This window comes from Microcaecilia unicolor, chromosome 10, assembly GCF_901765095.1.
Source record: "Microcaecilia unicolor chromosome 10, aMicUni1.1, whole genome shotgun sequence".
Lineage (NCBI taxonomy): Eukaryota > Metazoa > Chordata > Amphibia > Gymnophiona > Siphonopidae > Microcaecilia > Microcaecilia unicolor.
In genome coordinates, this window is record NC_044040.1 from 45,641,629 (window position 1) to 45,669,478 (window position 27,850).

At 42.4% G+C, this 27,850-nt stretch overlaps 1 protein-coding gene across 1 annotated transcript; it reads left to right on the forward strand.

Annotated features, from left to right (window-relative positions):
* The first annotated feature begins 397 nt into the window (after positions 1-397).
* Positions 398-27,850, forward strand: CRELD2 (cysteine rich with EGF like domains 2). Its single transcript, XM_030216602.1, has 10 exons — positions 398-843; positions 7,449-7,531; positions 8,617-8,727; positions 15,706-15,797; positions 18,695-18,871; positions 19,764-19,862; positions 20,658-20,741; positions 23,546-23,641; positions 24,613-24,756; positions 27,040-27,850. The coding sequence occupies exons 1-10, from the start codon at positions 586-588 to the stop codon at positions 27,108-27,110; spliced, it is 1,215 nt and encodes a 404-aa protein (XP_030072462.1). The 5' UTR covers positions 398-585; the 3' UTR covers positions 27,111-27,850.

The following is a 27,850-nucleotide window of genomic DNA, read 5'->3' on the forward strand; positions in this document are numbered from 1 at the left end:
TGTTAACCGGAAATGGCAATCGCCACTACGGCAAATGTAAGCCACATTGAGCCTGCAAATTGGTGGGAAAATGTGGGATACAAATGCTACAAATAAATAAAAATATGAAAATCGTGCCAGGGGCAGGGCCTGCTATCTCGTCCGATGGGCGGCCTCCTGCAAATCCTGTAGCAGGAACCCCTTAGGTCCAGAAGTGGCCAGAGGTACCTCCCGCTCCACACTATGCACGCGAACCGGCCACTGCCACAATAGCTCCGAGAAATCCGTACACAAGCCAGCTTCTTCCACGTTGGGCTCCCATAAGCCCTGCGCGTGGCGAGCTCCCATTGGTCCACGCCCCTAACTGACGGGCGCCCTCCTCCAGTCGGCTCCGCGCAGCAAGTGACGGAAGCGGAAGCGGTGTTAGTGGGAGGCAGCGATGCGTGCGGCTCGGGCAAGGAGGTTTAAACCTCCTCGGGCTTGGGTCCTCCGTTTGTTTTGCGGCGCGCTGCAGGTGCGGATGCCGACTCTGGGGTACGCGGGAGGTCTGTCGTCCGCCAAGAGCCGCTGAGGCCTTCTCGAACTGTAGGGGGGAGGGGGTGGGTGATGGCTGCTCCGAGCTCCCTGCAGCCTGACTCCCACGTGAGACCCGCAGGTCGCCTCCGCTTCTCTTTTCCTTGTTTCTGGGCTGCACCGTCGGGTTCGGGTGTCGGCCCAAACTTCCCCGACATGATCTTGAGTTTGAGGCACTATTCAGTCCTGTGCTTAGCTCTGGGGCTGCTACTGCTCTGTTCTTCAGGGACCAGCGCCAAAGTCAAGGAGACCTGTAAGACTTGTAGGAACATAGTTGACAGCTTCCATAAGGTGAGTGATAATTTTGCAGGGCAGGGAAAGTTCAGACGTGCTTGAAACCAATCCGGTGTTTTGACAGAAGATTCTCTGAAAAAAGGGCCTGAGCTGCACCACCGACTTTTCGCTGCTGCTCAAGATGTTCACTGGACTCTGAAATGCGTTGCTGGGTTTGGTTCCACACCGTTGACGGTGACCTGGCATTTTTACTGTCAGGAGCCGAAGCAACCCGACTTTCCTTTGGATGTAGTCCTTCTACTATACGCTGCAGACTTATTAGGAGCCGTTGTTGCTAGTTTTCTCTCTCAGGTTTCACACATTTTATTTGGTTTGTGGATAGATGGAAATTTCATTGTGAATTCTGTCATTCCAGGACCTGTCATGAGCGCTAAATTCTTTGGAAAGTTCAACAGAAGCTTGGGGGGGGGGGGGGGGGGGGGGGGGGTTAAGGACTTATTTAAATTAAAATTCAGGTTTCTAGGCATGTTGGCTTGAAAACAAAGTAGTCCAAACTCCAAATTACGACAAGAGTTCAAAACCCCGGATGAAAAAAAAATTAGTAGTAAATTCAAGAACTAAAATGTATGTATTCTGACGCTGCTTAATAGGAATTAGCCCTACTGTCATATCTTCATTATTTGAGTTGTAAATGTTCAGATCCTTAATCAATTTAATTCCTTCTGTTTTCTGGAGTATTTTTAGTGTTATGTATTTGTAGACCTCAGATTCTGATGATGCTCTTTATTGTTTTTAAATTTGGGGGCACATTTTGTAACACTGTATATTGCAGTACTTTTATTGAAAAAAAAAACATTGGCCTTATTGGTCTGAAATAGAAATGTCTGATTTGTTCTAGGCTGGCTGTTTTCTGGGTGTGCCCTTCTTTGAATTTTATTTATTAAAGCTTGATATTAATTGGAACAAAAATTACATTTACTGTATGTTTGGATGACTTGAAAAATCTACATTTTCTCCTTAACTTCAGGTGTAGTATTCTAAAACGGGGTACTTAAATGTCTGTTTATATAATTCTCTGCTTAGTCTTGCCAGTCATGTTTCTCTTGTGATAAGTGCTTTCTGCCTCAGTTCTACACAATTCATGAGCCACTTAAATAATGGGCAATGCTTGATATTTTCTTATTCTTGCTAAAGGTATTTTGTTAGGACTGGGGAATACATATGTTCATATAGCGGCTTGTAAAAGTCTTCACACCCATGCTGTCTAAAAATACAATTTAAAATGCATTAAAGGAGGAGTAAATTTCACTGAATTCTACTTTGAAAGTGTAGAGTATGTCTGTCTTGTAAGAGCAATTGTAGAAGTATTAAAGTAAGAATAAGAAACAAAAATCTTGATTACATGAATTCATATCCTTTGTCACAGTATTTTCATTTCATCTGTTTCAATGTATAATCCACCATTTTCTAAGGCAGAGTACAGAGTAACATGCATAATAAAACACACATCATACAACAAAATCATTAAAAAGAGAGAAAAAAATCAGTCAATAATCCTGCAGGATATGTGCTCATGATCCAAAGTCTTTGGATCATGAGCACATATCCTGCAGGACTACTGACTGATTTTCTTGTTGTAAAAGCAAGTTCAGTCTCACACAATCACCTCTTCCCCCCCCCCCCCCCCCAAAGAGTTCCATAACATGATTCTAAAGAATCGGAGCTCAGCTGCATCTAATCATTGTTCTGACTGAAATATTGGTTGAAGACTCAAGCTGTTTCTTTCATCTAAAGTGAAGCCCTGGTCTATACGTCAGACCTCATAGACTTGCCAACTAGGAACACAAAGATCAGCACATTCTGAATCTCCACTACCCCAGCTGCAAAGGACTTAAATATAAATCCACATATGCATCCAGCTTCTCCTACATAAGCGCGCAACTGTGGAACGCACTAGCAAAGGCCATAAAAACAACGCCCGACCTAGCAATCTTCCGAAAACTACTGAAATCAACCTGTTCAAAAAAGCATACCATAATGATCCATCCTAAATACTAGACTACTAGACTCTACATGAACTAGACAAAACCAAAATCTCCACACTAGACTGATAACCTATGTGCTACTAATGAAAGTTACGCAAATCGCACTACCACTTTATTTCACATACCGGAAATGAACTTATTCTATAATTCACTTTGAGGCATATTTTCAAAGCACTTTGGGAGGCTAAGTTCCATAGGTTTCTATGGAACTTTGGGAGGCTAAGTGCTTTGAAAATGAGCTTGCTTATCATTTAGGAACTTCAATGCAACACCACTGTGTATTCTACTTTACCATTTATGCACCTTAATACAATACCACTTGTATTTCTCTATCCGGAAATGGTGATTGCCATTACGGCATAATGTAGGCCACATTGAGCCTGCAAATTGGTGGGAAAATGTGGGATACAAATGCAACAAATAATAATTTGAAGCAAAGGTCTAAACCTGGCGCTGCCAAAAATAACTCCATTATAGTTATTCAGAGGTGCAGATTAGGTGAGGCTATAAGAACATTTCAATTTGTTTGAGTATCCCTTGGTGTACTATCAGATCCATCGCCATACAGTGGAAACATTTTCATTCCTCCAAATTCAGTAGCCAAGGGGTAAGGAAACTTTTGAGGAAGATCACAGTGAGACCTAAAGTTACGTTAACAGAACTAAAGGGGAAGATGGGCTACCAGTACGAGTTATTTTTCTGTAAACCTGGGTTATTAGTAACTAGGTCTCATTGCATAAGATAGGACCTGTGCTAAAATAGCACAAGTTAGTGGTAAATAGCCCATCTTAACAGTTGCTGAAGTTGATAACTTCTCCCTCCTCTCCCCCCCCCCCCCCCCAATCTAGAGATGTCTGTGATTGAGACTGGGGAAAACGTTGATTGTTCAGTGATTTTAAGATGAGTCAACATGGTTCTTATGTGGTAGGGTGGCAAGAAGAAAGCCACTTCTAAAGAAAAAGATATGGTATACTGCATTATATTTGTAAAGAAACATGTAGGGGGGCACTGTATGCATGTAGGAAGAAGCTTTGTGTTCTGATACCACAGTGGAATTTTTTTGGTATCAGTTCTAAGTGATAGGTTCGCTATATGCAACACATCACCCTGCTAACTCAATCCTTACAGTAACACATCATTATATTGTAGGGATCCTTTTGCAGCAGCAAAGATGGGGAAGCATGTGAGGATCAGGGCTGGCCCAAGGGTATCTGACACAGTACATGAACCTTCAGCTGTGCACCCCTTCATCCCAGTGCAGCTCAAAGCCATTCCTCCATCCCACTCACATCCAGCATCTTCCCTTCTCTTTCCGACCCTGAAGTGTTCAGTTAAGTGTACCTGTGGAAGACATTACAGCCTGTGCAGGGCATTCTCAAGGCCCTGTGCTGGCTGCAGTAACTTCCATAGGCAGGTTCATGCTGCCCTAGGTGAACACTTAAGGGGCTCATTTTCAAAGTACTTAGCCTGCCTCGTGGTTGGCCTGACCCTGGGAAAGATGTACAGGGATATTCTGGAGGAAAACATGTTCCAGTCTGTCATAGACCTGGAGAAGTTTCCTTTCAGGAGGAATATGATCTTAAGCGCAAATTAAAACCAACAATGGAGTGATTCTGCAAGACAAAAATGAATTTTCTTGAGTGTCCAAGTCAGAGCTCAGACATGAATCCAATCTCTAGCAAAACTTCTAGACTGTAATTCACAGATGAGCCCCAGCCAAGTTGAGAGAGTTTGAGCTTCTCTGCCAAGAAAACTGCATATTGTGAAGATGACACTTCTGCTCCCACTCTCCAGCAGGCCTCACTGGCCTGTGGCCTTTAAACAGGACTCCAAACCATCTCTTTCTAGCATCCTGAGCAATCCAACATCAAGCTCCTGGACCCTTTCTCACTCAGGGTGAGCTGGATCTCAGTATGCAAATTGTATGCAGATTAGCATGTTATCCTTTCACGCTCAGGGTGACCTGGTTCCCAGCCTGTTTTTCTTCCTTGAGCACACAGTCCACCACAAGTCCATAGGGTTTAGCCAGTTCTTTCCAGGAGGATTCTCCTCCTTCAGCTACCAGCTCTCCTCTCTCCCTTTCACAACTCAGGTGGGGTATAAAGTGGTTAATAGCTAAACAGGATCCAGCCCATAACTGCCTGCACCTGTGGACCTCCCAGGGCTCTCCCCGGTCCTAGTGACCTCCAACTATTCTCCTAGCGCCCTCTAGTGGCCTACCCCGGACATCCTGGACGTTTTTAGGGGAACAGTGCCATCTAGTGGCCTGCCCCGGCTAGGACAGCCTCTTATTTATCACAATATAAACTGCTGTGTTGTGTTTTAGACACCTATCTGAAATGACTCCATGGCTGTTGGTGCTAAAGCCACTTCTATTAGTATTGAATGAAAGTCTGCAAATAATAAATGCAATCAAGATTTTGATGTCTTATTCTTATATACTTTTTTTTTAATGTTGAAAGTGTGGAGCAAGGTGGTCCAACCTTGATCCTCGAGGGCTGCAATCCAGTCGGGTTTTTAAGATTTCCTCAATGAATATGTATGTGATCCATTTGCATGCACTTCCTCCATTGTATGCAAACAGATCTCATGAATATTCTGTAGGGAAAACCTATAAACCCAAGGGCCAAGGTTTAGATACCCTTGGTGTAGAGTATGTTGTGTAGTTCAGTGAAACAAAGGCCTACTTTACAATCCAAACTTTTATTTTTAGAAAGTAGAATGTGAGAAATTGGCATAAAGATTCATCTATGTTGATGTTCAGCACTGTACTTTTATTATGCCAAGGAGGACTTCCTTTTGGAGTGTATAGTAAGATACTGAAATTTACATGGCTGTTCTTTTTAATTAGGTCATTGGCTCCCAATTCTCCCATAATATATTTTTTAGATGTTTCCTAATTGCATAGAGGCTATGGTGAGCCAAGACAGCAGCTAGCAATTTTTGAAAAATGTGGTGGTTTCACATGCTTTGTTCTATATATTTTTCTTGTGTATTTGTGTGTGTAGTGGTGGTGTTTTGGAGGAGTAGCTTAATGGTTAGTTTAGCGGGCTCTGATCCTTGTGATCTGGGTTTGACTCCCACTGCAGTTCCTTGTGACCAAAGGCAACTCACTTACCCTCCATTGCCCCAAGTACAAAAACTTAGATTGGGAGCCCTCTAGGGACAGAGAAAGTACCTGCATGTAATTTGTATAGCACTGCATATGTCTAGTAGTAGTAGATTCAAGTCTCGGCTTAAAAATGATTATGAACTCATTGAAAAATGTTTCAATCCAACATTTGCAAACGTTTTGCAATCATAGGATCTGACCTAGTAAGGCATTGGCTCATTCTTTGCTCTGGGAAAAAAAATTTGCTAAATTGGACACATGCAATAAATGCACATTAGTTAGTTAGTTTGACTGACAATAAACAAGTACAAAAACTTAGATTGTGAGCCCTCTAGGGACAGAGAAAGTACCTACATATAATGTGTACAGTGCCGCATACGTCTAGTAATGCTATAGAAATGATTAGTAGTAGTAATGTATCTGGATGATTATTTTAAAATTTGCTTATAAGATATGATTAAAAAAAAACATATATTTGAAAAATGAAATTCAAGACTATGCTGGGATTGTGGGTCCGCCCCCACTCCCCCCAATCTGCCAAGTGTAAAAGCTTTTAGATTTATTTTTCTCCCTTATTGTATCCTGGATAATGATACAATCTGAAGTGTGTAAGTGCATGCGTAGTACCTGAATATGCTATGTAAACCGCTTTGAATGTAGTTGCAAAAAGAAATCACAGAAATGCGGTATATCAAGTCCCTTTCCCTTCCCTTTCTCAAACCTCTGCCAAGAACCCCACAGCCAGTCAGGTTTTTAAGAGCTCCACACTGATGTGCATGAAACAAATTTGCATATGCTGGATCTCCAGTGTATGGAAATTTATCATTACATATTCATCCTGTAAACCAGGACAGGTGGGGCTAGGGTTCCCAGGACAGGTTTGGGAAAACTTAGGATAATGACAGAGCACACTTTAAACTAACCCAGTGGTTCCCAATCCTGATCCTTGAGGTACTCCAGCCAGTCAGGTTTTTGGTATAGCCACAATGAATAGTCATGAGAGATTTGCATGCATTGGCAGCAGGCTTGCAAATATCTCTCATGACTATTCATTGTGGATATCCCAAAAATCTGACCAGCTAGGGTGCCTCCAGGACCAGGTTTGGGAACCACTGAACTAACCAAAACCCCATATTTCAAAAAGCATGACTTCTCAAGAAATTTATTTTTCTTCTATAGGTGTTACTGTTAGCTTTTAGCCCTAAATGCTTTGTAAATGTAGTGTTTTTATTTTATTTTTTTAAGTTCAGTAAGGCAGTGCTTCTCAAGTCCGGTCCAGGAGTACCCCTTGCCAGTCAGGTTTTCAGGATACCCAAAATGACTATGCATAAATTTGATTTCCATACGCTGCCTCCTCCATTATATGCAAATCTTTCATTTATATTAATTGTGAATGTCCTGAAAACCTGACTAGCAAGGGGTACTCCAGGACTGGACTTGGGGAAAACACTGCAGTAAAGGATTATATCAAATATGTGGGTTACTTTTTTTTTTTCTCCTTGTAGGGATTAGAAAATACTGCTAAAAAGAATTTTGGTGGTGGGAACACTGCTTGGGAAGAAAAAACACTCTCAAAGTATGAATCCAGGTAATGTTTGCTTACAGATTTTCATTTTTGAGAGTAGCTGCTTTTTGATCTGCTGGAGAGTTCAGCTTCACTGCCATTCTCTTTTAAATCCTAAATAGTACATTTTCAAACAAATGGCAAATCTTCAGGATGTTCAGTTTTCAAAAGTAGGAGTAATAGAATCTGCAATAATAAGGTCAACCAGTCATATGGTAAGACTTTTATGGTTACAAAAGTCAAGCTTTTTATTACAGATAGCTTTTGGGGCTTCAACCACTTGACAGTGCAGTGCTTGGAGTAGTGTCAGTGGGCCTTTATTAAGACTATTTCTAACACTGTGCTAGTACAGATGGAGTTGGACATGAGCATAGCTCATAAAGTAGGGTGGTGAAGCTGAGTTCTTATTAGGAAGTTTATTGTGCTGTTAAATTATAACTAGAACATAAGCATTGCTATACTGGAACAGACTGAAGGTCCATCAAGCCCAGTATCCTGTTTCCATCAGTGGCCAATCCAGGTCACAAGTACCTGGCAAGATCCCAGAACAGTAAAACAGATTTTATGCAGCTTATCCTACAATATGCAGTGGATTTTCCCAAGTCCATCTTAATAATGGCTTATGGTCATAACCTGAGGAAAAAGCTAGTCAAAAAATATTAGTTATTTTTCTAATGGATTATCATTTTGTATTATTTTTTTTAAATGGCCAATTTAAAGAGTTTCTGCTCCTAAAAACATATCCATTTTACAAGTGCAGTAAGTAGATGTACAGATGTACATAAAAGATATCCAGGTATGGCATTTATTATGCATGTAATACCCTGTTTGCAGCATTCACCCAGAGACTTCAGTTTGGATTATCAGCTGTTTGTCTAAAGTTAAGATCATAGATAGAGCTGCCAAACTGAAGGTACCTTTTTGTTCTGAGAACTTAATACAAATTAGAAGAAAAGTTGTTTTTAGTTTAGCTGTCCTCTGATGCTCTTACTCTGCCATATGGCCATTAGCATGGGAAAGAATTATTTGATTGCTTAGCTTCCTCTCCTCATGCTGAAAACAGTCCTTTAAAATAACTTGTTGTAGCAATGTGTTTTTATATCTCGTAGTGAAATTCGTCTCGTCGAGATTATAGAAACTCTGTGTGACAGCAGTGACTTTGATTGCAACCACATGGTAGAACAGCATGAGGAATATATTGAGAAATGGTGGTTCAAAATGTAAGTATCCAAACGTAGAGAGATACAAATCAGTGAACATGAAAAATCATTTTTCTTCCTAATAACTTAAAGGCACACATGCCTCCTCTTTAGAAATAAGAAGTAATACAGTTTCTCCCAGATTCTGTATATCGAGCCCAAAGTTGCATGCTGAAATTTGGGCACACAACATAATTGACAAGCCCTTAACTAGCAATAAATACACAACTAATTATTGTAGTTAATTGGCTTTGATTAGAAGTTGCACTCACATCTGGCTGCACGCTATTCTAGCATGTATCTGAAAAGGGGGCGTGTTGAGGGCCTTCCAGAAACTTGTGTGCAGAATTACAGAATTTGGCTTAAATGTGCCTAAGGGGTGCCAGCATTCATGCCTGCTGAAACCAGGTGTAAGTCCAGCGCCCAAATGTTAGGCATAGAATCCACGTCTAAGCACTATTCTCCCTGCTTGTTCCTGTCCATCTGCTCCAGCTTGTTCCAGTCCCTGCTTGTTCCAGCCCGCCGATCCAGCTTCTCTCTGCTTGTTCCAGTCCTTCTGCTCCAGCTTGTACCAGTCCGCCTGATCCAGCTTCTCTCTGCTTGTACCAGTCCGCCTGATCCAGCTTCTCTGCTTGTTCCAGTCCGCCTGATCCAGCTTGTACCAGTCCGCCTGATCCAGCTTCTCCCTGCTTGTTCCAGTCCTTCTGTTCCAGCTTGTTCCAGTCCATCTGCTCCAGCTTGTACCAGTCCGCCTGATCCAGCTTCTCCCTGCTTGTTCCAGTCCTTCTGTTCCAGCTTGTACCAGTCCGCCTGATCCAGCTTCTCCCTGCTTGTTCCAGCTTGTTCCAGTCCGCCTGATCCAGCTTCTCCCTGCTTGTTCCAGTCCATCTGCTCCAGCTTGTACCAGTTCGCCTGATCCAGCTTCTCCCTGCTTGTTCCAGTCCTTCTGTTCCAGCTTGTTCCAGTCCTTCTGTTCCAGCTTGTTCCAGTCCTTCTGCTCCAGCTTGTTCCAGTCCTTCTGCTCCAGCTTGTTCCAGTCCTTCTGCTCCAGCTTGTTCCAGTCCTTCTGCTCCAGCTTGTTCCAGTCCTTCTGTTCCAGCTTGTTCCAGTCCTTCTGCTCCAGCTTGTTCCAGTCCTTCTGTTCCAGCTTGTTCCAGTCCTTCTGCTCCAGTCTGTCTGCTCCCTGCTTGTTCCAGTCCGTCTGATCCAGCTTGTTCCAGTTTACTCCAATCCTGCTGCTCTGCTCTCTTCTGCTCCATATTATTCCAGCTTGCTCCAGTCTCGCTGCTGTGCTCTACTACTACTACTACTTATGGCCCCTGTCCACGTTCTCTTCCTTGCCCTGTCCCTTCCTAATCTTCTTTCCCCCCCACTCCACTGTCCTACCACGAGAAAGCTCGAATTGCCCTCCCGCCCTGCCCGCCACGGCAATACCCTATTCACCCTCATCCCCCCACCACCTCACCATCCCTCTTGTCCCCCTCCTCCTTCCTAGCTCTTAACCTTCAACACTTCCTTCCTGCCATTAACCCAACCCCATTCCTCCTAAGTTCACCCCGTCTTCGTCGCCTTCGCCACCCGACCTCCCCCACCCTCCTCCGCATTCTCTTGCTCCTCCTGCTATCCGCGGGAGACATTAACCCTAATCCAGGGCCCCCTTACCTGTCCCCGTCCTATCCATGCGAACGATTCCGGGATGTCTCCAATCTTGTCTCTATTCCCCTCCTCCCCCCCCTCTTCCCTCCCCTTCTCATGCGCCTTGTGGAATGCCCAATCAGTCTGCAACAAACTGCCTTCCACCCACGATCTCTTCATCTCTCGCTCCTTCAACTGCTCGCCCTAACCAAAACCTGGATCTCCCCGGAAGACTCGGCCTCAGTCGCGGCCCTCTGTCATGGAGGTTATCTCTTCTCCCACACTCCCCGCCCAGTTGGCCGCGGTGAAGGCGTTGGGCTACTACTCTCGCCCTCCTGTAGTTTCTAACCCCTCCCCCTACCGCAGTCTCACTGCTTCTCATCTTTTGAAGCCCACTCCATCCGGCTATTCTACCCGCTGCCACTCAGAGTCGTAGTCATCTACCGCCCCCCTGATAAATCCTTCTCTTCCTTCCTCACCGACTTTGATGCATGGCTTTCCGTCTTTCTTGAACCCTCATCTCCGTCACTCATTCTCGGAGACTTTAACATCACGCTGATGACCATCCGACTCTACGCTTCTAAGTTCCTCCACCCTTACATCCTCCTTCAACCTCCAGCTGTGCTCCACCACCCCACTCACCGTGACGGCCATTGTCTTGACCTCGTCCCTCTCCTCCTCCGGCTCACCCTCCAATTTCCACGCTTTTGCTCTACCTCTCTCCGATCATCACCTGATCACATTTACACTTCTTCACCCCCCCCCCCCCCCCCACCACTTTATCCTCTAGTATCTCTAATCTCCTCCCCTCCATCCGAGACTGTAGACAAAGTGGTCTCCGCTTACAATGCCGCTCTCTCCTCTGCTTTGGACACCCTCGCCCCATCCACCTCCCGTCCCACAAAGCGTACTAATCCCCAGCCTTGGCTGACCCCTTGCAATTCCGTTACCTTCGCTCCTGCACCCGATCCGCTGAACGCCTCTGGAGGAAATCTTGTACCCATTCAGACTTCCTTCACTACAAATTCATGCTATCCTCTTTCCATTCCTCTCCCTATTCCTTGCAAAACAGGACTATTACACCCAGTTGACCAATTCTCTCAGCTCCAACCCTCGTTGTCTCTTCACCACCTTTAACTCCCTCCTCAAAGTGCCCCCCGCTCCCACTCCTCCTTCACTCTCTCCTCAATCACTGGCTGACTACTTCCGCGAAAAGGTGCAAAAGATCAACCTTGAGTTCACTACCAAGCCACCACCTCCTCTTCAGCCTGTAGCCCCATCCAACAACCAACCAACCATGGCCTCTTTCTCCTCCTTTCCTGAGATCACCGAGGATGAAACCTCTCGCCTTCTTTCCTCCTCTAAATGCACACACCTGTCCTCCGATTCCATCCCCACCAACCTACTTAACAACACCATCTCCCATACTGTCACCCCCTCCATCTGTCGCATCCTTAACCTTTCTCTCTCCACTGCAACTGTCCCTGACACCTTCAAGCACGCCGTAGACACACCTCTCCTAAAAAAAAACCATCACTTGGCTCTACCTGCCCCTCCAACTACTGCCCCATCTCTCTCCTACCCTTCCTCTCCAAAATACTTGAGCGTGCCGTTCACAGTCGCTGCCTTGATTTTTCTCTCCTCTCATGCCATCCTCGATCCACTTCAATCCAGTTTTCGCCCTCTTCACTCGATGGAAACAGCACTCTCAAGTCTGCAACAACCTGCTCCTCGCCAAATCCAGAGGCCACTATTCCATCCTCATCCTCCTCGATCTATCCGCTGCGTTTGACACTGTCAATCATGATTTACTTCTCGCTGCACTGTCCTCTTTTGGGTTCCAAGGCTCTGTCCTCTCCTGGTTCTCCTCTTATCTCTCCCACCGCACCTTCAGGGTACACTCTCATGGATCTTCCTCCACTCCCATCCCACTATCTGTTGGAGTTCCCCAGGGATCTGTCCTTGGACCCCTTCTTTTCTCAATCTACACCTCTTCCCTAGGCTCACTGATCTCATCTCATGGTTTTCAGTATCATCTTTATGCTGATGACGCCCAGCTATATCTCTCCACACCAGACATCACCACCGAGACCCAGGCCAAGGTATCGGCCTGCTTATCCGACATTGCTGCCTGGATGTCCAACCGCCACCTGAAGCTGAACATGTCCAAAACCGAGCTCCTCGTCCTTCCACCTAAACCCACTTCTCCTCTTCCTCCACTCTCTATCTCAGTTGATAACACCCTCATCCTCCCTGTCCCATCTGCCCGCAACCTCGGAGTCATCTTCGACTCCTCCCTCTCCTTCTCTGCGCATATCCAACAGACTGCCAAGACCTGTCGCTTCTTCCTCTTCAACATCAGCAAAATTCGCCCTTTCCTCTCTGAGCACACCACACGAACTCTCGTCCACGCTCTCATTACCTCTCGCCTTGACTACTGCAACTTACTCCTCACCAGCCTCCCACTCAGCCATCTATCCCCCTTCAATCCATTCAGAACGCTGCCGCACGTCTTATATTCCGCCATAACCGATATACTCATATCACCCCTCTCCTCAAGTCACTTCACTGGCTTCCGATCAGATACTGCATACAATTCAAGCTTCTACTCCTTATCTACAAATGCACCCGGTCTGCGGCTCCTCACTACCTCTCTACCCTCATCTCCCCCTATGTTCCCGCCCGTAACCTCCGCTCACAGGACAATCCCTCCTTTCAGTACCCTTCTCCACCACTGCCAACTCCAGGCTCCGCTCATTCTGCCTTGCCTCACCCTATGCCAGGAACAATCTTCCTCAACCCCTACGCCAAGCCCCCTCCCTACCCATCTTCAAATCTCTGCTTAAAACTCACCTCTTCAATGCTGCCTTCGGCACCTAACCTTTTGAGAAATATAGTATGCCCTATCAGATCGACTCTACACTTGTCTTTTAGATTGTACACCTGTCTTTTAGATTGTACACTTGTCTCTAGACTGTACACCTGTCTTTTAGATTGTAAGCTCCTTGAGCAGGGACTGTCCTTCCATGTTAAATTGTACAACGCTGCGTAACACTAGTAGCGCTTTAGAAATGTTAAGTAGTAGTAGTATTCTATATAAGGCGTACATCCTTTAATAGAGTAGCACTTAGCACTGAATTTTGTTTTTTTTCGGCACCATTTATAGAATTTCCCGCTGTGGAGCAGGCATTCTAATCTCTCTGCAGTTTTTTTTCTTCACTACTGTTTGGTGAGCTCTTTTCTTCCTTCAAGCCAAGTCTTCATCAGTGCCAAAGAACCCCAAACTGGCTAACCCTTAAGGTGACATACGCTTCAGGACATTACCCTGCCTGGTATAGGAACCGAAAGAATTTCAGGCAGGGGGCTTGGCTGTCTTATTTGGCATTCCCTTTTAGTTACTTTGTAATACAATGTCTAATGGTAACCACTCCAGTTAAATATGGTTAGTTTCCTTTATTCCCTTCTGGGATCTATCATATTTTGAACATAAATACTTTCCATTTTAGAAATACCGATTTACTGGTTTTGAAGTTGCCCATTTGCTTCTCCAGATTAAGGTAGTGAGGGTTAGGTAACCCCCCCCCCCCCCCCCCCCCCCCCCCCCGCCGCTCTTAAGTACATAAGTAATGCCACACTGGGAAAGACCAAGGGTCCATCGAGCCCAGCATCCTGTCCATGACAGCGGCCAATCCAGGCCAAGGGCACCTGGCAAGCTTCCCAAACATACAAACATTCTATACATGTTATTCCTGGAATTGTGGATTTTTCCCAAGTCCATTTAGTAGTGGTTTATGGACTTGTCCTTTAGGAAACCGTCTAACCCCTTTTTAAACTCTGCTAAGCTAACCGCCTTCACCGTGTTCTCCATAAGTTTGGTGTTAGTATTCTGCCTTTGTGGTTAGCTTCATTGTATCATTTATCTGCACTTCTATTAGTGTGGACACCCTCCATACAGATCTGTATGATACCAGTTCTTAGTATACCAAACCAAACCCAAAGGTAGAGGTTAAAAAAAAAAAAAACCCTACGTGTAGTCCAAACAGCAAACCAAGAAATCTTCACTGCCAGGAATCAATAAAAACACCTTTTATTCAGCACCACACTAGTGTATGACCCACTGGTGTGATGCTGAATAGAAGGTGTTTTTATTGATCCCTGGCTGTGACGGTTTCTTGGTTTGCTAATAGCAGTTCTTATGTATATGCAGGATGATTGCATGCCTGAATAAACTGATGTGCTGTACTACATTATGATGATTTGCTCATGTGCCACAATCTCATTTACTTGTTTAACTTTCAGTGTAGAAATCGTTATCTTTACACTTAAAGTCAGATGCTAACGTGGAGGGGGGGGGGGGAGACATCATTATTGGAAAATAATAGTTAAAAAAAAGTTTCAAGTCATTTTTGAGTTAAATGCAGAAACGAAACATAAAACTTATCTGGAAGGTTTTGAAACTGAATTTACTCAGCAGAGTAAATTAACACCGTGCTCTTCTGACCATAATTACTGTTGTAGTACTGCCAACCACAGTGGAATATTTTTAAAGGAAGGGTCTTGCCGTACTTATTTTCTTATAGTGATATCTATCATAGGGTCTTATATGTCAGGTTCGTCCTTTAAATCAAATTAATTGCTGTTTTGATGACCTCTTGTTAGGTTGATTATTTAATGTCATTTTGCTCATTTTGTTAAGAGCATCCTGATTTATTCCAGTTTAGAGCCTTCAAGTATTTCCAGGAAGAGATTATTTCATGGCATACAGAACTGTTCGTTCTTATCAATAACCAAGGTATAAGACATGAATCATTTAAACAAGATCATCCTTTTTGTTTACAGATCCTTTAAGTTATTGTTTTCTACGAGGTCAAGTTTTGCTTAGTTATTGAACCAAAGCAATATATCATCAGTATTTTGTTTTTGTGATTACCTAAAGAGATAGAGTTGAGCGGTCAACAAACAAGTTACGGGTGATACTTTTTTTAAAGTAATATAATCACCTGCAACTTGTTTCTTTTTATATCTGCACTTTGCTGAGCATAGCATTCATGTATGACCCGTCCAGCACAATGCTGAGATATCTGCATTGCATCATGGAAGCTTGAAGCTGCTGGAAACCGAAAGAGCTGCCATATTTAAGTTTACACCTTTTTGAGAGTCAAACAAGCCACTGGAAACAAGTCAAAGTATCTGAGATCTAGAATAAAGGGTAAAAATAGTTTGTGAGACCTTTTTATTTTATGGAACTTGTTTACAATCAAAATCGACCAAAGTTTCCTTAAATCTCAATTGAAGCATTATATTCAGATAACTGTATCGTATAAAAGGTGTGATGTGTAAAAAGTATGTTTTTATATTTTGCAGACAGAAGAAACATTCTGATTTATTCAAGTGGTTTTGTATTGAAACTATTGAAGTTTGTTGTCCTAGTGGGACATATGGACCAGAATGTCTAGGTAACAATATTTTCATTGCTCTTAGTAACTGAATGTATGTTTATCAGAGCATATCAGCCCATCACTCTGAGCTAGTCTTTGTGGTGCTTTTCAGAACTCCTGTTTCATTTTTTTACAGCCCTGTGATTCAGTAGACTTCAGGAGAAAGGATAAGTACCACACTAGTGCTTATTCATGCTAACTAAAGAGCAGCTATTATTAGAGTGAGACTGATAAATCATTGAATTCTACTTGCCTGGGCCTTGAACCCCTAAGCTATGTAGTAGTGCAGGCTTGTCCAACATTTTTCTCTTATGGGCCGCATTTTATATTTTGTAACATTTGGAGGGCTAAAACATAGACTCGTATTTTGTCGCATGTTTCTTCAAATGGTGACAAAATATGATGGTGCGTTGTCCCTTCCTCAGCCTTCACCTTTTGTGGGGTTTTTTTCTTCTCCATCTACAGCCCTCCGCAGCCTTCACACAGTCTCTCTCTCTCTCTCTCTCTCTCATGTATAGTCCTCCCTTCACCTGGCTTCAGCTACAGAAACATCAGCATTCCTGCTTCCCCACTGTGACACAGCGGAGTGGAGGAGTAGCATAGTGGTTAGTGCAGTGGACTTTGATCCTGGGGAACTGGGTTTGATTCCCACTGCAGCTCCTTGTGACTGTGGGCAAGTCACTTAACCCTTCATTGCCCCAGGTACCAAAAAAATAAGTACCTCTATATATGTAAACCGCTTTGAATGTAGTTGCAAAATTCCACAGAAGGGCGGTATATCAAGTCCCATTTCCCTTTTCCCTCTCTGCAAGCCTAATCCATGTCGTGCTGGAAGGTCAGATTTGTCTTGCCAGTTTCAAGTCTCGCTACACTTGAAACTGCAAGATCAACCCAAATGATCAGCACCACTTGGATCAAGCTTACAGAGAGCTGAGTTGCAGTGGTGAAGCAGGAATCCCATTGTAATTAGCACATGAATTGCCAAGTTTCCAAGGGCCTAAAAAAAAAAGCACTCGGTGGGCTGGATTCTGGCCCATGGGCTGTAGGTTGGACAAGCCTTCAGTAGTGCAACCTTTAGGCAGAGGATATCTTCCTCCACACTCCCATTCCACAACCCCCCCCCCCCCTCCCCACAGATCTCCTTTCTGTTCTGGTTTGTAGTAAGTAGTACCGGTATAATTTTAGACCGACATTAGCCCCTTTAGCATCAGTTGTTGCTGCCAATGTACTTTTTTTCCCTTAAGAGAACCTTAACCTGTAAAGGCCAAAAGGTCAATACTTAGTGCTGAATGACTCTAGTTGGATAAATAGCAAACCTAAGGTTAAACAGATAACTTTATCTGAATATATAAATGTGAGTAAGTTCTGCTGAATATCTAGATAAACTTTTTTTGAATATGGATTTCCTGATGCCTAAGTGCAGCCAGTATTTGGTTGTGCAAATAGTTTTGAATCTACCCATTGACACTGATTAATTCTTTTATTCAGTAGGTTTTCCAAAGTGCTGAGATTCATATGAAATAATTGTTGGTAAATAAAATTATCTCCTTTTTTTTATTCTATTGCTATGCAGAATAACCTGTGTTTTAATGGAATGAAACTGTACTGCTCTGCTAAGCAAGGACACTGTGTCTGCAGTAAACCACATTTCAAGGAAAGGGAATTTTTCTAAACATTCATTTGCCAACCCGATGATATATTTTGTTTCCAAAAAGATTTTTGTATGTAAGTACACACATACAAAAATCTCTTGGAAACCAAATATGCCATCAGGATGACAAATGAATGTTTACAAAAGTTCCCTTTCTTTGAAATGTGGTTTACTGCAGATACAGGGACTTATTTGCTAAAATGTCCAAATTGCTATTTTAGAAAGCATTTTTAAGTTGGTTTTCTATGCAGTTCGTATGCAATGGGGTAGGTGTTGGATTTGGGCATTCCCAAAACTGGAACATTTGCTGCCATAATGGAAGAAAGCAAAAACGTCCGGGACTAAATGTTAGACAGTTTGTTCTAGACCTGTTTCAGTCATGACTAAGTCACAAAAAGGTAATGACCAGTGGAGGGATTAAGGCATGACCCCCTCCCACCCACCCCCCAAAGATGTGAAAGAAACAGTACATATCAGCCTCTATGACAGCTTCAGATGTTACGGCCACTCCTATTAGAGCAGCAAGCAGGTCCCTGGAGTAGCCTTGTGTTTGGTGTAGTGTGCTGTAGAGAAGGGTACCCAGACCCATATCTCAGTCTTGTAGTGGAAAGTGTGAGCCCTCTAAAACCCACCAAAAGCCTACTGTACCCACATATAGGTGACACCTGCAGCCATAAGGGCTATTGTAGTGGTGTACAGTTGGGTACATTAGTTTTTGGTGTGTTTTTCTTTTTTTTTTTTTTTTTTTTTGCAAGGTTCCTCGTACAATGTAAGGGGGTAACGGTGAGATGTGTACCTGGGACCTTTCATGTGAAGTCCACTGCAGTGCCCCCTAGGGTGCCCCACTTGTCTGCTGGGATGTCTGTGTGGCCATTCTACTACAAATGCTGCCCCCTTCTCTCCCCCCCCCCCCCCCCCCCCCCCCAATACATTCTAGTGGCTTGTTTTTGTGCGTTTTTTCCCTGGACTTTTCCTTTATTTGTTTTAATGGTCCAAACAGATGTACTGAGCACAAAAATCATTTAGCAAATAGCTATTTTTAAAAGCAAAAAGTTAGATGTATTTCTGGTTTGAAAATATTCATTTTGCTGCTGTATTTTTGGATGTTTTCCGCTAAACATCCAAAATTGGATTTAGACGTCGTTGAAAATGCCTCTGTGTTTTTATTTAACAAAGCAGTATAGCGTTGCTTTTGTCTTTTCTATTGTGTTGTACTTGCAGGTACAGGTATTTTATGACCATGCTGTACCTGTTCTGCTTTCAGCTTGCCTGGGTGGCTCAGAAAGACCTTGCCATGATAATGGCCGTTGTAATGGGGATGGAACAAGAAGTGGAGATGGATCATGTAACTGTAATGATGCATACACAGGATCATTTTGTCTAGAATGTGCAGATGGATACTACAGCACGGAAAGAAATAATACACACTCAGTTTGTACTGGTAACTATTGCATAATAATATGTTATATCAAAGAGCACTAGAAATCCTAACAACTATTTTAGTTTTTATACACTTGAGACAGATTAAAATGCATTAACTGCTTTAATTCAGCCAAGGTGGTGTACAGCAGGTGTAGCTGGACATAGACATGTTATACTGTAGTAACAGTATAATTATAATGAAATGGCCAAATGTCAGCATAATGTACAATTATAACAGTGAGGTACACATGAAAATATTGCTGTTACCATAATTTAAATTTGCCTGATATGATAGTGTCCATAATTTTTAAATTAAAACAACATAGCAGAGTGTTCATATAAGAGAAATATAATAAAATGTCAACACAATACAATGAAACGCTAGTTTATTGGCAAATTTGCACAATAAAAAGACCAAAGCTAAAACAAACATCTTAATAGGCAACAGAGGAGACATGTAGTTGTGACAAATAGACAAGATAACTAAGACAAAGGTGTTGGAATAAATAAATACGTCTTAAGTGATTGGCTAGATGAAGATAAATTGTATGTACAGTCGAATAAGGCATATGCAACTAGTCTCTGAGGTTGTTGAGCAAAGTAACCCTGCTGCAGTTTGAGTGACTGATCAGTAGCTGTAACCATTAAAGACTTGGGAGAAGAGCCAGGCTTTCACCTGCTTTAAGGTGCTCTTGAGTTAGGTGTAGCCCCTCTGGGATTGAGTTCCAACATGTGAGGACTACTCTTGAGTAGGCGTTACATCACATGATTTCCGTTTGACAAGGGTTTAATTAAGGATGCTCTTTGGGAGTTTCAACGTAAATGCTCTTTCAGAAGCATGTTTTTCTTAATTCTTTAATGAAGTTGGAGGAAAGCAATGTCTTAAAAGCTTTTGTTTGCATCTTCTGCAGTCTGCCATGAGTCGTGTAAAACATGCACTGGACCAACAAACCAACACTGCCAGGACTGTAAGAATGGCTGGTCCAAGGATGTAGAGGAAGCTTGTGTGGGTAAGAATATAAGTGTTCTCCCTTGCTCAAGTTATGTATCATCTGTATCCAGTGTTCAGAAGACACTGGTGGGATTCCTGTAGCTGCGTCAAACCCCTGAGGTTAGCAAGGCCTGGGAACAGGAGGAAGGGAAAAAATTCCAGATGGAATCATAGTGCTTACTGCCCAGTTAGACTCATTGTTATAATGTTATAATGGCTGGACAAATTAAACAGAGAAGGAGGATCATGAAGTTTGAATGTGGGAGTCCTAGAGCAAGTAGCAGCCTTGTGGAGAGGAGGAGAGGTACTTGTAATCTTACCATATTTTCTTTTCTGTTAGGAATGGCCAGTCTTGTTGGAAAGTGAAATTTCTACCCTCAGTTTACATTTGAGTATTTGAATCAGCTGTCCCCTCCCCCCCCCCCCTCTTTTTTTGGCATGGGGGAAGTTACCTCTGTTTATATTTGAGTATGTATGGCAATTAGCTTAAAGTCACAATGAGTGGAGAAGGTGAAAGCAGCACTGTGCTAGCAAAATTCAGTTAAAAATGAGCATCATATAACCTTATTAGCTTCTGGAAAACTGAGCATTAATGAATAAAAAATCAGGCAGATTACATAAATCTTATTTCTCTGTTTTAAATCTTCACTAATTTCTGAGCCACTATTATTCATAGGTCTAAATGATAGGAAAAAAAAAAATATATATATACTTAAGGAACATAAGTCTGAGTTTTGGAATTATTGAACTACTTTATTTGCTTGTCAGGTTAAAAATGGCTGTCTTGATTTTCTTTTATTTTTTAATGTTTCAGATGTGGATGAGTGTGCGGCAGAAGTTCCTCCTTGCGAAGATGATCAATATTGCCTCAACAGCGAGGGATCTTACACCTGTAAAGGTTTGTGTTGGGGGGGGGGGGGAGGGGAGGGAAGTGTTGGTTTGTAAATATTGATTCACAAGCCAATTGGGTTTAACATCAAAACCAGAAAAATATGTTACTGCCTCAAGATAAGACCCTGAAGTCTTGATCTCATGCCCGTTAAACATTTTCTACACTTCTAAAAGAGATCCTCCCTCTCTTTCTATTTTGTTGGCCCTTTAACTAATTTTGGGAAAACATGATAAAATTTGCCACTGACTGTAAGTGGTGGAACACTTCTAATGCAATGCAGGACAAGCTTAAGATAAGTAAATTTTTGTCCCAGATGCAGTGATTTATTTCGAAATATAGTAACTTAACATAGTAGATGACAGCAGATAAATACCTGTATGGTCCATCCAGTCTGCCCAAGAAGATAAACTTATAGCATACAATATTATGTGATGCTACATATGTACGCTTGATCTTGATTTGTCCTTGCCATTTTCAGGGCACAGACCGTAGAAGTCTCTTTTCAGAAGTTGTCATCAAAGGCCCACTCCAGTCCATCCAGATCAGGGCACAGATCGTAGAAGTCTGCCCTTCGCTGGCTCTGCTTCCCAATTACTGGTCTTTCCATCTAATCGCCACTAAGCTTCTTTGGATCCATTCCTTCTATACAGGATTCATTTATGTTTGTCCCTCAAATTTTTGAACTCCATTACCATTTTCATCTCCACCACTTCCTTAGGGTGGCAGATACATGAAATGCCCTCCCGATCAGTGCAAAAGTACTTCCTTAAGTTATTCCTAAGTCTGCCGCCCCTGCAACCTCAATGCATGTCTTCCAGTTCTACCGCCTTACCGTCTCTGGAAAAGGTTTTTTTGTAGATTAATACCTTTCAAATATTTGTACATCTGTTTCATATCTCTGCTGTCTCCCCTTTCCTCCAGGGTATATATGTTCAGGTCCTCAAGTCTCCCCTTATTCGTCTTGTGATGTAAACCTAATATCTTTTTCATCACTTTTTCTCAGAACTGCTTCGTCTTGTTTTATCCTTTATAAGATACATAGTACAATGCTGTATGTTGGACATTGTTCATAGTATTTAGTGATTATATTATTTGATAGCAACTAATCTCATGGAAGTTTTGGCACACGATTGGAGTAATTCTCTACAGGTCGCCTAAAGTTAGACACTGGGGTGATACGCGCTAAGTGTGAATTCTATAATAGTAATTACGTATGTAACTGCCATTATTGAATACTATCGGAAATCCAACATCTAACTTTAGGCATCAGCTCTTACCTAACTCAGTAGCTGTTGTAAATGCTCATATCTAACTGTAGGCAGTTAGGCACGATAGTATTCTATAACCTGCATGCAGTTGAGTGCAGTTACATAGGTAACTGCTAATTAGTGCCAATTAATACCGATTATTGGTTAACACCAGTTAGCATCAAATTTAACAATGAAGTTCACACATCCCTTATAGAATGCAAGTTATAGAATACTAAGGGGCTCAGAAAAACATCCAAAAAGTGTTTTAAAGCACCATTTGGACGGATTTCTTCTCAAAACATCCAAGTCGGAATTTTCGAAACCTGTTTTGCAGTACGGAGCTGCAGGAGAGCAGGGATAGCAGGAATCCTGTGGGAACCCCCTTCAGGTCTGCGGGGATGGACCTGGGTCCTGTGGGATCCCCACGAAAGTGCCTTCACTCCCCCCAAGCCGTAGGATGCCCTCCTGACACATACCTCAAAGTACCCTGGTTGTCTAATGACTTCTTCAGGGCAGGAAAGAGCCCCACTCTTTCCTACCCACTGCCGCTGATCCTCTCGCTGTCTCCGCTTTTTTAAAATAGCTGCCGAGACTTCTAGCGGATTTATAAATCAGTATTTTCTGCATTGATAGCATTATGAATGGAATATGATCAAGGCTACAGTGAAGCCTTAGACATGTCATACTAATAAATGAAAGCGTAACTATGACACACAAAACTGAAGAATAGATTTCAGCAAGGAAAGTTCAGAAAACCAATCTTTGAGCACAATAGTTGTGCATTTTTATTTAAGGATACCTTTTAAAGCATGAAATTTTAAGAAAATGTATAGGGATGCAGGAGACAGATTAGAAACGAGACCAAAAGTGGAAATGATGCAGCCAAGAAACAGACCAAGTGGAGCTTTTGAAGAATGTAGTGTCTGGCACTGCAGCGTAGTTGCATTATAGACCTGGGATTTGGCAGTACTTCCTCATAGCCAGTGCGTACCTGTCTTTAATTGAACATACTTTGAAAATTTTTGTCCAAATCCCCAAGTTATTGTGTATTAGCACTTGAAATAAGGGTAGCTAGAACTGCACATATTCTATATAAGTGGTCCCTAACCCTGTTCTAAAGCACATTAAATCAGTCTGTTTTTCTGGATAGCAGTAACAAAATATGTGAAAAAGATTTGCATATGTTGAAAATCCATTGTATGCAAATTTGTCATACATATTCATTGAATATATCCTGAAAAACAGACCAGTGAAGTAGGCTGCCAAAATAGGGTTGGGAATATTGATATAATATTCATGCTCGGATAAGGGCATATCCCCTTTTCAGTCCCTGTACAGTGGGACTGAGCATATATACGAGTACATAATTCAGGAGTGTTTGATTCTGATCTGCTACCTCTAAACAAGCCAAACCGAGACTTACTAGTTTTGTCTCAAATCATCAGACCTGGTCAGTTTCTATTTCTTAATGTAAAATCAGATAGTCAAATCCTGTTCAGTTGTGCACAAATGTATGCTGTCTGAAACAGAAATATCTTTTTGTACCATTTCATATTCTAGCCTGTGATAAAAGCTGCACTGCCTGTGTAGGGGAAGGTCCTGACAAATGCAGAAACTGCTCTCTCGGATACACATTGGAAGGTGAAACATGCGCAGGTTGGTTTTATTTTTAAAGTTCTTGAATAGATATTTAATCATCCGTGGTATTTGTGTGTTCTTGATTGGCAAGTACAAAAGTATTGTCATATTTTAACTTTTGGTGACCAGCCAGGCATTTGGATTCTGCAATTAACAAGTTTCCAGCCTTTTCAACTACTGAAAATGTGTGAAGAAGGCAGTTCTCAAGGTCAATCCCAAGGATAAAGTGTTTTAGCTGTGAAAATGGGCTATTTGAAAACTGGCCAATTTGTTTGCAGGTAAAAGTCCTCAGCTGCATTTCGCAGAGGTGTTCCTGGGAGTGGATTAGGATTGCAGCAACACGCAGACTTAATGCACACCCAGAAAAGGGAGGGGATGTTATTGTCTGCTGGGCCTCTTTGATGTTTCTTTTTCCCTTCTCTTAGGCAGCTTTCTAAGTATCTGTAAATAAAAAGATCTGTAGATAAAAAAAATGTCCATGGACTTGCAATAGTGTGTGCAGTGTGAAAATGCTCCCTCTTAGTGTATCAGTCATGTTTCATATTTTAACTCGTAACAAACTTATTGGAGGAGCTATTCATAGATGGTAGATTAAAAAAAAAAAAAAACTAATTAGTACAGCATGGGAGAGGATTTGCATATTTTGAGGATAATTTTTTTAAGTCAATTGTATGTGTAAAAGGGCTCTTACAAAATACTTTCCAGTGTAAAAGTACATGCCATTACACTGCTGATAGGCTTGTACAGAGGCAGAATTTTGGGAGAATTTGGACAGAGTGTGCAAGTACACAAATAGATTGTGAAATACACTAATTTATGGACGTATTTGCACAATCCAGCATGATATCTACCGCTTACACTAAAATAAAGACACTCAGGCACATATGTCATTGGAAAATATTGCCTAAGTAGGTGCCTTCTTATTCTTTTAAACTAGGTGCCCTGTTTATAAAATTACCCTCATTAAGCTTGCATGTGTACTTCTCCAGATGTAGATGAATGTAACCTTGGTGAGAAGGTATGCCTTGGTGAAAACGAAGACTGCATTAATACTCCAGGCAGCTACAAGTGCGCTTGTTCTGAAGGCTTTGAAGATAAAGATGGAGCATGTGTACAAGCTATAGAAAAGATAGGTGAGTGAGTTTTTTGTTTTTTTTAAGAAATCTGGGATGAAGGCACACCAAGATGTGAGAGGGATTTAAGTCTGAACCATTACTAAATCCCAGGGCTTAGTGTCCCTTAGAGAAGGGTCATCGGGGAATAATAAAGAGGGTGAAGCTGCTGCTTGTACTACAGTGCAACATGGGGATAAGGATTGGAACTCAGGAGGAGTAGTAGAAATACCAGTGCTAAGGACCTGAATGATAGGAGGTAGGATCCGCACCCTGGGTAATCCTTCTTGCCTAGTCCAGAGTTGAGACCTGCACAGGAATGTGGTTTGCGGGAGTCCCGTAGGGATCCCTTCAAGGTCCACAGGAATCATGCGGGGATGGATGCAGGTCTTGTGAGGTTCTTGTGGTAGCACAGGGTTAAAACCGTGTCGGCACTGCAGTCCTCTTCTCCTCTCTCCTCTCCCTGCTGAGGCCTAGCCAGTGTCTGTCTTCCTCTCCCCCACTTCTCAAATTCTGCTTTTCTTCCCCACCACCTCCCTCTCCTTCTTCCAAGTCTCAGAGTCTAACTAACCTGTTTCCTTGGGTGGCAGCGATTAAAACACATTGCTAGCTGACATCAGACCTTTCCTGTGCTGGGCCCTGCCCTCCTGAGGTAACTTCCTGCTTCTGTGCGAAGGCGGAACCAGCAGAGGAGAGGCACCAATGCCAGCCAGAGAGCAGCATGTTCTAACCACTGCCGCTAGGTCAATAAAACAGGTTATTTAGAGTCTAGGAACTGGTGGAGAGGGGGAGGGAGAGATGCTGGACTTGAAGATGGTGGAAATAAGGGGGAGGGAGATGTTCTGTACCCTGGGGGCTAGGGCTGAGGGTGGAGGAAGATGGAGAGGGATGTGCTGGACCCTGGGGGGGTGGGGGGGTGCTGCTGGAGGGAAACGTGTTGGACCCTGGGGAGGGGGAGGGAGATGTGTGTTGGACCCTGGGGAACTGGAGGGAATTATGCCACACTGAGTTCAAGCGGGAGAGGGGAGGAATAAGGCACAGACAAGAAATGTTAGGCATGGAGTAAAAATAGAGACAGGGACACAGGGCAATGCTGAAAAAGCGGTGAAATAAGAACATAGAGGGGTGTTGTTGATCACAGGGGGAAGGACAGGGACACAGAGAGGCATTGCTGAATATATAAGGGGAGGATAGAGACACTAGAAGGGCAGATTCTTAACATGGGGGGTAGATGGGGAACATGGACACAGAAGTGATAGGACAGATAGGGACTCGGGGAAGATGGATGGCAGACATGGAGAAAGAAGAAATGCCACATAGACAGGAGACCTTGGAAAGGCAGGGAAAAAATGGAGAAAAACAGAAGACATGGACAAAATTGAATACAAAATAAAATGCTCAGATTACAAATGTAGAAAAAATTGTTATCAATTGGATCATGTCAGCTTTGGAAAATGTGCATAAGTTATTTTACCACAAGTAGGGTTATTTTTGTACAAGGGATGGGTGAGAATAGAGGAGATTATTTGTGAGAATGGGCAGGGATGGGTGGGGATGAGTTAGATTCTGACGGGGATGGGTGAAATTTCTGTCCCCATGCAATTTTCTAGTCCAGAGAGGTTAAGATTGTAGTGAGTGAGAGATGAAGAGAGTGGACTGGAATGGGTAGACATGAATTGCTTGTTTACTGTCTCCAAACATATAAGGATTAGGGAACGTGCAATGAAGCTGCTAAGTAGTAAATTTAAAACAAATTAGAGAAAATATTTTCTTAACTTAGCAGGGTTTAAAAAAGGTTTGGACAAGTTCCTAAAAGGAAAGGCCATAAGTCATTGTTAAGATGAACTTGGGAAAATCCACTCTTTATTCCAGGGATAAGCTGCATAATATCCGTTTTTATTCTTGGGATCTTGCCACTTATGACCTGGATTGACAACTGTTGGAAGCAGGGTACTAGGCTTGATGGACCTTCTGTCTGACCCAGTATGGCAATGTTTGTTCTCTTAGTTATTTTTTTCCTCTGTGTGTTGCATGTGCTTATCCTTAATTATACAGAGAATATACAGCCAGCTATCAGGGACCCTTTGTACTTGTTCTGTGTACTGCGAAGTGAATGATGGAGATATTTTGAAGTTTTAGCTACAGACACTAGCAATGTGTACCTGCCCCAGGGGTAACCCTCAGCCCCATCCACAATGAGGGACCAACTAGATTAGTACAGTAAAGGATTATCTTATATTTGGAGATGAAAATATGAAATTTATATAGCGGTTGCCGTCAATTGATCATTTTTATTTTTAACAGAAGAAATAGAAGATAAAGTTGAAGAGACAACAGAACATCAAGAGTCATCCAACCTACATGAAGACCTATGATCTCTATTCTCAAGCAAACATCTGTTTTGATACTTTTAAGTTATTTAGACCGAAATGTTTTGCATACTTGAAACAAAACACTGTGGACACTTTTTCTTATACAGTTGCAAATTGCCAATATCTGGTATTAGCATTCCATTTGTTTTAAAATTGAGTGAGGTAGAGAAAACATTCAGTCTCCAGTCTATCACAAACTCCTTGAAGGCAGCAGATTTAAGAAAACAGAAAAAGGTGTACATTCTCGTGCACATTTATGGGGTTATTTACTAACTGTGCAGGCAGTGCTGTTAACGGGTATTATTGTTTCAAGGCTTATTGCATAAAAGTGGGTCCTACGGCACGTATCATATGTCAATGGTCAAGTAATGATCCTCCTACTGAGTTCTTCCTTTGAACTCCTTATGAAAATTGTAATATGCTGCTATCTGGATCTCTTAGTATCTGTGATCTGGCAGGTTTTTCATCCCTTACTTCTGTATATTAAAGAAGTATCTCAGGTTTTCTTAAGTCTGCTGTCTGATTTTTGCATTCACATCGATATGATCTTGGATGTTGAACTGTTCCCCCCGTCCTTCCTCTTCCCCATCAGGAGCACTGAATGTATATGGACCAGTAAATCCCATCCTAGTTTTTAAATGAGTTTGATCCTTACTGCTATATTTCTTTTTTTGTTCATAACAAAAGAAGTTGTCTTATATTTTGATACAATTCTTTATAATAAAACTAGATCATCCAGTTGA

Coding starts and splice junctions, on each gene's coding strand:
- CRELD2 (XM_030216602.1), top strand. CDS start 586: ATGGCTGCTCCGAGCTCCCTGCAGCCTGACTCCCACGTGAGACCCGCA. Junction 8,728..15,705: donor GAGAAATGGTGGTTCAAAAT/GTAAGTATCCAA, acceptor TATATTTTGCAG/ACAGAAGAAACATTCTGATT. Junction 24,757..27,039: donor ACAAGCTATAGAAAAGATAG/GTGAGTGAGTTT, acceptor TATTTTTAACAG/AAGAAATAGAAGATAAAGTT.